We start from the raw sequence: 13,096 nt of genomic DNA on the forward strand, positions 1-13,096 counted from the left end.
CACGTGACTGAAAGCGCCAGAATGCAACACATGGTAAGGTTAAGGTGAGATTGTCAGGAATGTTAGAGCAATGTAATCTCCACATATCTGCGTTACTTTTTGTGGTAGTTGTATATACTTCAATTATGTTTTGAATTTAACCTAATACTTTGAGAATTTCACCTGTCTTCATACTGCCTACAATATGTAAGCTGTACAAAATGAGCTGAGCTTCCTCCTTATTTTCTGACAACCTGCGACACTAGACTGCCATCTGTAGGTGTTAAATGTGAACTGCACTTTGTCCAGTAGCAGGTCATTCAGTCATTAACCGGAGCACAGCAGGCAGCGTTGGGGTAGAAGCTGCAGAACCTTTAATGAATCAGTTAATTGAGTAGTTTATAAGGCGTGTGCGAAATCTCGCGATTCTATGTGGCAAAATTAAGCGGGATTTTAATGCAGGAAATCCTCGGATATTTTTTTTAAAAAATTACATTGATATCTGACCAGATCTAGTAATTTTCATCTATTTTTTTCTAGTTTCAATAATACCGGTTGTCTGTCTGTTAATTAATGTAGCTTGTTTTCGCCGGGCTGCCCCCGGAGATCGGTGTGTGTGTCGACGGAGCAACTTTCTCCATGTGACGTTGTAGACAGAGGAAACAAGTGGAGAGAGATGATCAGTGATGTGTTTTTAGTGATTGTATGATTAACGTTAATTACTTTCGGACAAGATGAACCTACAAACAAAAAGCTAGAGATTGACAGGAAGAAAATAGTTGCTTCAACATTTAAAGAGCGAGTTCTACAAAAATGGAGTCAAGTTTCAACAGGTTTTGAGGAAAAATGAAACTGTGTAACTAGTTTCGACTGAGGTTTTCATTCTCTTTGGTGATGGGCTCGGTGACTTCTGCTCTAACAAGGACGAGAAATGCGTTGGTGAAAGTGGGTTCGGAGCCGGAAAACCAGGACCCAGAGAGGAGCCAGTCTGCCCCGGAATCGGACCGTGCCAAGAAGAGCGCGCGGTTCAACGTCTCGAGCCAAACCGGACGGCAGAGTTCCCGCCAGTCTCTCTCCGAGGTGCTGAGCAGACAGGACTCAGACGTAACCAGGCATAGTTTGAAGAAAAAGACACCTGAGGGTCTACGAACAGGTGAGTGGATACATCGAGGACAATTAGCCACCTGTTGCACTAATGTGAATTTGTTACAAAAAAAGGCTAAAAAACCCTTTTATGGTTATTAAGTTTAAGATACTATCTTTTCTTTTAGTTATTGGCAGCTTTGGCGAGTTAATAAGTAGTACAGTTTTTAAAATATGACGTAGCTACTGTTCAAGATTGAAATACTGAAAAGGAAATGACGCATTTACCCCACTTCAAGCAACAACAGAAGTTATAACATTACATAGACTTCAATTAAGAAAGAGGAAGTTGTAGCCTAATTCAAGTCAGCACCAAAACAACAGTAAAAGAATGAGTTATAGTAATAACTGGAACAAAACATAGCAATGAATGGAAGTGAAATGTGCAACATGAATTCCATAAAAGGGGTAAGCTAAAGGTTTAGTTGAAAATATGTGAAATGCCACTTACACATGGATTGTTTTTCTTTTGGCTAGATTTAGTTTCCAAACTTTAAAGACAGATATTTTGATGACATTTAATGCATTATTCCCCCCACGTATCTGCTTGTTCAAGCAGGAAGACATGGCACATTTAACCAGGAACATTTGCAATGTAGAATGGAAAAGTTCCATTAATTATCCCTGTAAATCCCTTTATATGATACCTCTCTATAAGTATACTGAAGAAGAGTAGGCAAAATGTTCTTAAGCTTATCTGTCTGCTTTTTACTTTGTGTGATTGCAACCCCACTGCAATACAGTGCATAGTCAGTGTGTCTTAGTAAATAAAAAAATAATACAGAGCGCGAAGGTGACAGGACGCCAAATAGGTCAAACAAGTAAACTGACAAAAATGACCTTTCCTATATTACAGCTGAACAACTATCTCTCTGGTTTTGGGAGAATGTAGGCCCCAAACACAGCTGGTGTGTTATTTAAAACTGCATATCTCTGTGGTTCAGTCCATGGATTTATCTGTAGATGAGAGCAACTGGTCACTTCAGAGGATTGCTGTGAATATGATGCAGAAAAAAAAGGTATTCACCTAATGAATACTGAGCTCTTTGAAGGCCAGCCTCAATGCAACATATCTCTACTCCCAAAAAAATCTCTTTGATGTTTGAGGTGTTGCAGGAACAAATTACAGCCCTATTCATTTTCACACATTCATGAGTGTAATTGCAGTTTTTTAGGATTTGTTAGTTTTTTCTTTTTCCCTCACTTGAATCAGTAGCTATAGCTGGGATGTAGAAGAAATCTTTCCAGAAATTATTTCTTACTCTATGATTTGATTTGTATTTCATGACAGATACAATTCAACATTGTTCTCCAAACACTTGTGTTTTACAGTTTTGCCCTTTGTGTTAGTCAGTGTTTCCTTCAATTAACCCTGTTTATCTGCAGCCCTCACTTCAGCTGCCACCTGTAGTTCCAACTCCTTGCATATCCGTCTCCAAGGAATAAACTTATCCCTGGCTGACTCCTAAAATACCATCTGTACTGTGGCGTTTCCATGACTGTACAGCAGTGTAGATTCCCGTTGAGTTTCCTCCCTTGTCCCCAGTGGTTCTCATGTATACTGAGGAGTCTCCTCCCTGACTCTCAGCTGACTGTACTCATCTGCCTCCTCCTGAGGAACAAAACACAGACACCTACCTCCTCATCTGGTTGGGTCCCTTTAGTGTTTGACAGTCTCACTTCTGTTCAGCCCAGATGATCAGAGATTGCAGAAAATAGCTGAAAATCAGCTCAGACAACTTTATATAACCCTTCCTTTCACTCTTGTCAGATGAATCATTTGAAACAGTGTCAGCGTTTCAGCTTCCCAGACTTCAGAATCAGTGTAGACTTTATAAGAAGTGTCTTCCAGTCTGTGATACAATCAGGGATGTTGAAGAGCTGCAATTACCTTACTGTTGATTGGCACAAGAACTAGGTCATAGTCAGAGGGTTTCCTGTGGCTTACAAGGGGCTGGGATTGTCCTCTTGACTCGTATTACACAGACTGAATGTTATTTAATAAAGAAGATTGCATTTGGTGCAGAGACAGTGGAGTAAAATGTCTGTGAGACTCCACATCCATAAATGGGGAAGATCGTGCCAAATCAGTCTTTTAGTTTCATAACTTCTCTATTTAGAAAATGTCTTTTTCCAGTCTTCCTTGAAAGGATGGAGTTGGAAGGAGAAAGAGTGGAGGCCGCCATGTGTTGAAATGGTGGAAGCTTGGAATTAAACATAGGGCAGCTGCCCTGAAAGTGGCATCTTATAAGTTCATAGTTTATTCTCTTATAAGTTTCAAATAGTGCTGCACGATTTGGGGAAAAGGTGCGATTGGCGATTAGGTGGACAATTGCGATTGCAATTGTGCTTGGGATTTAATAAAAAAGTTGTGCCATGAGTCTACAGACTTGCTTTGTTATCATGGAGAAAAATCAAGAAAAAAGCAGAGATGGATTACCTGCCGTACCAGGGGGGCAGGTAGTCACATGACCAGTGGAAACAGTGGCTGATTAGTCATCTAATGCTCAGTCTCTTACTCAGTCACACACACACACACACACACACACACACACACACACACACACACACACACACACACATCACATCACTCACACACATCACTCACACAAACACGCTCTTTTTTTTTTTACACTTTTTTAAAATAATTGCACAATCGCACCTCTTTTGTGATTACGTAATTGCATGTGCTGACATTGCGATTGCTATTGCGATAATCGTGCAGCACTAGTTTCAAACTGCTCTTTCGAGTCTGAGATTCAGTTTTTATTTGTTCAATGCAGAAATTCAATATTTCGTTGAGAAATTAACCCAAGTCTTCCTATTCACAACATGCAAGCTATATTTTGTAAATATTATAAAACTAGGGATGTGCGTGTTGAGTTGACTGCACCATTAAACGCATAATGCTGTGATGCTGTACTACTTAGATGTAAACAAGCACAGTAAACAAATGGCCAAATGGAATACAGCCACTCAAACAGAAATGTGGAACCAGCACAGGTATGTAAACCCTCACCTGCAATGGAGCCTGAGGGCCCGGGGTGCTAGCTCTGCTAACATTAGCAACATACCAGTTTTACATTGTTATTTTGCAAACTCTGTGATCTCATACCAGCTGTAGGTACTTACTGTGCTAAGCAAATTGTGCTGTTTTGACTTTTTAGTGTTTTTTTTTTAACTTAAGACTCTATGGTTGGAATTGAAATTTCCTCCCTAAATTGTTGAAATTAGTTGCTAGTTGAACCTCCATTATTTTAATAAATATGGCCACATAGATGCCAAGCATTAAACTCCATACCCAAAGTGTTAAAAATCTCACTTAGCAGGACACAAATGAAGTTGTTGCACAGCTCTGTAGAACATGTTAAAGTTGTAAGGAAGCTGATCTTAATTGGAGAACCACAGAAGCACCATGATCTATAAATCTTTGAGCGCCAAAGGAAATGAGGAAACAGCCCTTTAAATCATCATTAGTATGATATTTGCTATTGCATGGGCCAACTATTGATTTTTCTGCATCTACCTATATACTATGATGCATGCTTCCTGTTTCATAAAGTAAGAAGAGGTGTGAGCGGGACCAAGTAATTGGATACAGCCGTTTAAATTATGGGATAGTAAAAAGATAATGCAGTTAAGGGAATATATAAACTAATTAAAGATGAATCTGTTCTTATTAAAACTAACAAAATTCTTATTAATGTTTGTGATATGGTGTAAAAAGCAATAACTTATTCAGCTAAATTTTGGAGTTATTGCAGATTAAAATGCAGCTGCCGGCAAGAAAGAAGTGATAGCAATGTTTCTCTTTCATGACAAAAATAATGAAACAAAAATGAAAACATGTGGTAAGAGCAGTGACATACAGTGAGGCTTTGAGTCATAAGTAATTCATACTAATTTAAAATGACACAGGAACCAGCAAGTGTGCCCCATATGGCAAATATGTGTTCCATCTATTCCTTCATCTTCACATTTTACCCTTTCATCTCTGACTCACAGAGAGATGGGGATCTATAGAGCAGGAAGAGCTGCAGGTGAAGGAAGACAGGAGGCGAGAAATGCTGTCTGTCATCACTGTAAGCCAGTGTTACCTGAAACATGCTCGCCAGTTCAGGATACAGTGCTAATCAATGCCTCTGGCAGACTCGTTACAGTCCTTTCAACCCACCATAAAGAAGATGACGGTTTGTTTACTGTGTGAAAAAGAGAGGCGACGGAAAGGGCAGTAGAGGTCAAAAACAAAACTCTCTGCTGCGACAGGGGAATTGACAATTGAAGGACATGGAGCAAACAGCTGATGCCACACAGTAAAAGATACAGCTGTGTGCAAAGAGGAGGAAACTGAAATGAAAATGTCAGTAGATTCTAAGAGTCGTAAATCAGAAAAACTCAATCAGGTGCTGTGCTGAGGTCCTGCTCACCTTGTCTTAATACTCTACTGGTGTAAATATTCAGTTTAATGTGAGTAATAACAGCTTGCTGATAGAATGGATGCAACTCAGCCTGTGAGTAGAAATACTGTCCCTTTTAACGTGAACATTTTATTTAGTGAATGGGTGTTTATGCAGATTATAATCCAGACAGGGTGAGCAGGGTAGTTCCTCAGGCTGTGTTAACATCTTTTTGCATCGTGTACTGATACCAGTGTTACATGAAAACGAAGGTTTTTACACAATTCGTACCAATTTCTGATTCTAACTGAAAAAATGTTTTTGTAAAGAATATAGAGCTGTAAAATATAGATTTTAAATCAATAAAAATTAATTTTTTTAGGGATACACCGATCAAACTTTGGTGGTTCCGATACCAATACCAAGGCTTTGGTATTGACCAATACCGATCAGATACCAGTGTTAAATAATAACCTGCATGCCCTATTATGGGATAAGACTGATAAAGTTTGGGGTAAAAAATGAGTGTATGGAATTACTGAAGTTAATATTTATTTAAACTATGAAATATTTAAATGTTTACCATCAAAACAATTTTTCAGAATTTTCACAAGTTCCTTTCAAATGTAAACTTTTATACCTGTTGACTGGTAATGCAGCAAAATAAAAACGAAGCAAGTGCACCAGAGGCAACATTAAAAAATCAAGTTGCAAAGAAAAAGAAAGGCATAGAGCTGTTGCCTTGATCGGCAACATGGATCTCTTCCCATTGACACTAGCCACAGTTACATGAGGAGTTTTCCGTCTTTCTGAATGGAATCTTTCCGAATGACTTTTCTGAAAACAATAGTATATATGGAAAGGAATATTCCAATCTCTGGTCTACATCCGCCGCTGTAATCAAACAGAATAGTCAATGGGGCATGAGCAGAAAAACATCACGAGATTTATCAAAGCTGGAGGATGACAGTTTGTTTATCACAGTGTTGCAATACTCCGGATTGCAAGTTTGTCGTCCGTCCAGTCTTGAAATTAAGTCCATTTCTTTCAAAGTTCGGATCAAAAACAAACTTTCTGCAGCAGTCCAGTGCTGACGGCTCGCCGCCATTTTTAAAGTTGAGAAAAGTCTCTAGTTGCGTCTTACATCATATCTGAGCATGCGCTGAAAGAACGCACCCTGACAACTTCCTGTTTGAGTGGATACATGATACCTCAATCGTTTTGGGGGAAGGAATATTCCACCCCTGTGAAACCGATTAAATGTCCATTCGGATTGGCACTTTTCTTTGGGAATGAGGTGTATACAAAGGTTAAATTCTTTCCGTTTGAACAAATAAACCGAATGCAAGCGAAATATTTTGGTCCATGTATACGTGGCTACTGATCCAGCTTTGAGGGGCACCGATGCAACGATACACTGATCAGTTTCGGTGCATCCCCAAATTTTTTGATTGCAAAGGATGCTACTTTTCTCAAGCTGTATTTAAGAGCATTTTTCTTGTGAAAAACACTTAATCCAAAGTAGAAAAAGTACCCGAGCATATGGTTTACTGAATTACAATGCTTTTTTTTTCTTTTTCAATTAGCACCCTTGGCAAGTGTTAAGCTCTGCTACATGAGCTCCACTATTGTTGTGTGGCTTCTGTGACCATGCTGCTATTTGCACAATCTGCTGCTCCTCCAACACCTCATACTGCATGTGACGTTTGCAGAGAAACTCAGAAGTTTCCTGACTTGGTCTAAACAACACTGATTACTTGTGCTAGTATGTGCAGAGGCGGTTTGTGTGCTAATGTATGATTCTAATCAAAAGCTTTACATTGGTCTGCCCCATTGACCTAATGCTTGCACAACTGCTTCCAGCTCTTTGATGTGGAACCATGCTGGTGTAGAAATCATTAGCTAAACGTATGTGCTATAAAGCTCATGACTTTTCCTCCCTGTTATCAGGGCTGAGATGACAGTTCATGCTCTCTGTTTTGTCAGCTCATTTCCCTCAGGTTTCCAACACAGGCCAACATTACCCTTAAAGGTGCCTCTAATGAGTATTTAGCAGGGGAGAAGCCAAGCTCCCTGACACCCTGTGTGTCTTAATTACACCAGTGTGTCACTGTGGTGACAGTGGTATGGGGACTGACAAAGTGTGTGTCGTTCAGCAGTCTAGGGGAGATCTCTAATGAGCTTGTTTTTCTCTCTGATTGCGTAGTTGTTGTCAAGAATCGTTTTGTGCTTCTGGGACAGATTACACAATCAAAGAGCCTAACGCTGTTTGTGTTTGCATGAATTGAGGGTAATATGTCGGTTTTATCTGCACACTGAAAATAACACAAATGTAGGACTGTACACTAGATGTTATTGCCTTCTGTGTTAAAGAAATAACCTCAATGAGAGGATTTTGGGGTCCTTTTAATGTTCCTGTTGAAGCAATGGAATTAATTTGGTGAAAGAGGCTTTTTCCTCATCCCCCAAGTTAGTCCTCACCTCCCCCTTGTCCCCACCGCCGATTAATGTCTGGTGATGATGGCCTGTCCTGGTGTTTGATGACCAGATCAAAGGTTGAGGGACACATACGGCAAAAGCAAGCAGGTGCGTTTTTGTGCTAACAGCCACTGTAGCAAGGGTTTGTCAAAAAAACATTACATTTTATTACTAGATTTAAAAAATAAGGTGAATAAAAATAAAAATAATTCAAGAAGAAAATTTAAAACTTGTTGCTTGTGCATACAGCTTAGTCGCAGTTGTGTGGAGTCTTCATGACCCTGACGTGTTTCTATTCTGGACAGAATTACGTGAAGGGGTCCAAAAAACTGAAAATAACAATGATATGACCTAGGTATACCTACTATAAAAACCACTCTAGAGTAATGAAAGCTATTTGCCATAATAACCCCTTGTCATCCTTGGAGTAATGTATGCAATGTAAGTCTGAAAGGTCTCCCTGTTGCCTAGTGACAGCAACATCGCCTTGGTGTTGACCCTTGAAGAAAATGGGTCTTGACAAGGATCCAACAGATATATGGATATAGGGGACACCTCTGAGAGCAGCTGTTGTACTACCTGCTTCCCTTTGAAATGTTCTCCTGCAATTAAAATCAATACCCATTATATTGTACAGTCTTAAAAAACACACACAAAATGCTCAGCAAACACCTAATATCCATGTGGTAACACTATATCAACAATCCTGAGTCACAGTTTTTTATGAACCAGGCTGGGACAAAGTTTAACTGAATACACAAACGCAATCATTTGGAAATAAATTATGGCAAAATTAGCCAACATGATGTAAAATGCATGCTATATAAAGCGGTGTATGATAATTACATACTTTTAACCAGATTAAGAAGACTGCAATCTATAAAATCCATCTTGTTTAACAATTGGCAAATATCAGATGAATTTTATTTGATGACAGAAGATCAGATACTCCATCTGCATTGACAACCTCACTGAACATAATTTCTACTAGAGAAACAAAGAATGAAATATTACTAATAAGATTAGCTGTAAATGTACCACACTTTCAGATGAGTTATATTTCAGTATAGATTGAGGCTTACTAATTGGCGCAGGTTGGTTATTGCAGCTCTCCTGATTTTTAGCTCCACTTGTCATGTGTCAGGTCTAATAAAATCACCTAAAGCAGATCTATGCTCTATCTCCTGATCAGACCAGGTCCGGCTGAGACAGTCCCCCAATTATATGTGAAGCTCACATCATTTGCTGAAGCTGACAGCCAGCAGTTACATGATGACACCTTGTCACTCATCAAACATCGGGATGATCCAGTCGTAGCAACAATCTGCCCTCCCTTCACCAGATACACTCAATAATTTCAGAGCCTCAGTTTTTTTTCCATTGGAAGTTTTTGCAGCAAGTTGAATAACAATTGATCTGTCTTAAAGTTTTCTTTATGGCCAAAGGAAAACAAATGAGTTTGGTAAGTGCTTTTGCGATCCTTTCTGTTTCTCACCACAGAGTCATAAAAAAATCAGAGTTGTTTTCCTGAAGGGCATGCTATTGAGTATAGAGAATTAGTTGGAAAAGTAAACTGGTGGGTGGTGAAACTGTGAACTTGTGTTTACAACAGTCAAACTGACTGCTTGTAGGCTAACACTGGCAACTCATTGTTGCTAAGAACACTAACCAACAATGTTTGGATTTCCACGGGGAATGACCATATTTTGACTTCATTGAGTCTATCCTCCAAAAAGACAAACTCTAATGAACCAGAGTTGATTATAATCAATAAGCAAAGGCTGAAAGAGCTGAAAAGAAAATTTAATTGCTAAGCACAACACATGGGGCTCTAATTTTGTAGACCAGGCGCAGGCGCAGGCGCACCTGCCCTGCGCCAGCCTTCGCCGTGCGCACAGGGCGTGACCGGCGCACTTTGCAAGTTTCTTGCAGTTCCAAGGGATGCGCAGTACAGGCGCAGTCCAGGCGCAGAGCTGCGCGTCCACGCCTCCCTCCGCGCAAATGGCAGAGAGGGAGGAGAAAAGCTGTGAGTGGGTTTAACACAGCTGAGCGCTGTTTTCACCAATCAAATGAGCGCCTCTCCTCGCCTTTAAATGCCCTGTGGCCGAGGCGCAGCGTCTGATTGGTCTGAGTGATCTTCAGCACCGCGGAGAGAGGTAGCGGAGACGGTCAGAGCCGCTGTGCCTGCAGCAGGTCAATGGACAGCGGGGCGCATCGGAGGACACGACGCGCGTCACCGTGTGGGCCAGCTCCCGGGACAGATTTAATCTGTTCCTTTGTCTTTGTTCGGAGTAAAAAATGAAGAGACAGTTACACAGCTGGCTTATCCATTCAGAATACTTTTGATCCACCTCCACTCCTGGTTTGTCATCACCAAGCAGAGCCTTTGGTGATATACTGTATACTCTCCTGGTGTCTCCACCTCATCCTCCTTACAATAATGTACTCCATCTTTTTAGATCACGTTAAAAATAAAGACTAAAACAGAGCAATATGGGAAATCATGGGTAAATCATGAGTGACATACATTTATTTCGTCTCTTTTTTTCTTCGTCTTTTCTCTCCCTCTTTTCTTTGAATTAAATGAAATGAGAGAACCAGATATTTACTCTGTATCAGATGTTAAGGCTGTTTATTGTTTAATCGTAAGATGTGCATCAAACTTCCAGCTGCCGTCAGGTTAACTTTCCATTATGACAAACGGCTTTAATCTGACATCAGATGTGACGGGACAGTTAATATAGATATAAATGTATATGCTGGTTCAGACAGTTACATTAAATAGTGATTGCTGTGATTGTTTACTGCATTAAAATGTGTGTGACACTCTGGAAACCTGCCTCTGAAGCTTTGATGACATGTGCGCACATGTGCGCCTGTCACCAAATTACAGCTGCATGGGGTGCGCTGCGCCTTGCGCCGAGGATAGACCAGGTTGGAGCTGGCGAGCTTTCAGCGCACTTTTTTGGCACGAAATTGTCACTGCGCCAACATGAATCTGCTGACACCTCCCCCTGGTGCGCCGTCAACTCCCCCTGGCGCGCCGTCACACCCATCTCTGCGCAGACGGTCTACCAAATTGTCAAATTGGCAGCGCACGGCGGTGTGCCGCACGAAATTGGCACTGCGCAGGCTGCGCCAGGCTTGCGCCCCCTGCGCTGCGCCACGAAATTAGAGCCCATGATGTTTGTATCTGCTCAACATTATTCCTCGAAACCCATAAGTGCAGTGTCATCTGTAAAACAATCAGTTTGTCTGTTTCTGGTCCCGCTACGTTTTCCCCCATCAGGTAAATGACAGAATGCTAGTTCAACTAGACAGCCTACATACAAAAGAATATTAGAGCACCATAGCATTATGACAGTAGCCATTTACCAAAGGTACAGCCCAGCCTGTGCTAGCTGGTGCATTTTGGGCCCACATGTATATAAACATCAACTGATTATAAATTCCTGTGGTGACTTGCAAAGGTGATGATATGAAATTGTTAGTTGACTTAACATGCACCTTTTTACAGCTTCATTAAAGGTCCCATATTACGCTCCTTTTCTGCAGTTTAATATTGATCATTGATGCCTTCATGAAATGGTAGTAACATGTTTTGGTCCAAAAAGCCAATAAATCAAGCACAGCAGCATTGTTTCCAGGCTCTCATAGCCCCTCTGTTCAGAACGGTCTGATTTAGTGGGCGTGACCTTCATATGTAAATGAGCCACCTCTGATACCGCATCGCTCTTCCGTGTGACTGAGAGCGGCGCCACGAGCTCCGAGTGCACAAAGTTTAGAAAACAGCGAAGCTCGTTTACCGTAACATTACAGGCTAAAACAACAGGCTAACCACAGCTAAAGTTAGCATCCTGAAGCTAACACAGAGACAGGGGGGACACTGAGGAAAAGCTCTTACATCTGCTCCACAGCACACAGCATTTAAAGTACTCACATTTCCAGGGTCCAAAGTTTGTTGGTGGATGGTTGGTGATGCGCCTGGATTCAGGACCAGTCTATTCGCTAGCCCTCTGTTGTAGTGTCTAAAGCTGGAAAAGCAGTGGGCCGGGAAGTGACTAGCACACATGCACAGTTTTCCTGAGTGTAACTGGCACATTTTCCTCATAACTGAACTCTAGCCACTTAGTCTTGTCTTCTTCTGAGATGAGAAGCTTGTGCATGATGGAATTATGTGGCTGTTAACAGCCAAAAACAGCCACACTCGTTGCTGGAGAGATTTCTCTCCAGATGCAGGGAGAGGAGTGGGCGGGGAGGGGGTTGAGGGGTACTTGCTCTGGTGGACCAATCAGGTCAGACTTGGTCAAAAAAGGGAATCGCTGACGTCGGCAAACCCCAGAAATTCCAAACAGCTTGTTTTAGGTCAGGATTTTACATTCACAAGCACTACTAAATACAGGTTTTTTCATTAAATATCACATTTTGTGGGCTGGGAGGAAAGCCAAAGACCCACAAATTTCACAAAAATACTTAAAGTGATTTTTGCATAATATGGGACCTTAAAAAGAAAAAAAAACAAAAACGTTAAACTGCTTTTACCCTGACTACAGTCTCAGTGATGTCACCCATTGGTTTATGACGCCAAGTTTTTTTGTCTGTTAACAGCAGACAACACACTAGAAATGCTAACACAACAGAATTCTGAGTCAACCTAGCAACAAGGGAAGAGGTGGGGTTGGGTTAGGCAACAGATGGTGTATCCCTGACACAATATAAATAATCCTCTTGTGTGCACTAACAACAATCTCAAATTTCTCTCTGGCCAGCATGGGTGAAATCTTGCTGTTTGCCAAAGTGTTAACCTGATCGACGAACAGGTAAATTGCTCAGCACTTTGAATGTCCTTACTTCTCTGAGGCATTTTAGCCGGATGTTCTGTGAAAAGCTCACATTACCAAGGTTTAACAAGGTAACACAAAAGTTGCAGAACATCGTGTAGCCCTTTAAAATGTCATGAAAATAAAAGCAGAGGCTCAGTCCTTTAGTTAAGTGTATTATGTAATCTCTTCTAACTTCTATAACCTCGAATGCATTAAACAGGAAGCTTTGTACGCACTGAGGCAATCTGTGGCCATGTTACAGACACTTGAACCCAC

General features: G+C 40.9%; 1 protein-coding gene across 1 annotated transcript in view; it reads left to right on the forward strand.

Annotated features, from left to right (window-relative positions):
* The first annotated feature begins 750 nt into the window (after positions 1-750).
* Positions 751-13,096, forward strand: part of pde1cb (phosphodiesterase 1C, calmodulin-dependent b) — a 131,336-nt gene continuing 118,990 nt past the window's right edge. Inside the window, exon 1 of the mRNA XM_074688678.1 lies at positions 751-1,132. Coding sequence (XP_074544779.1) covers positions 874-1,132 — 259 coding nt within the window. The 5' untranslated portion in view covers positions 751-873. The remainder of the gene's footprint in view (positions 1,133-13,096) is intronic.

This window comes from Halichoeres trimaculatus, unplaced genomic scaffold, assembly GCF_033239565.1.
Source record: "Halichoeres trimaculatus isolate MK-OKI-2021-1 unplaced genomic scaffold, fHalTri1.1 fHalTri1_scaffold_15, whole genome shotgun sequence".
NCBI classification, from domain to species: Eukaryota; Metazoa; Chordata; class Actinopteri; order Labriformes; family Labridae; genus Halichoeres; species Halichoeres trimaculatus.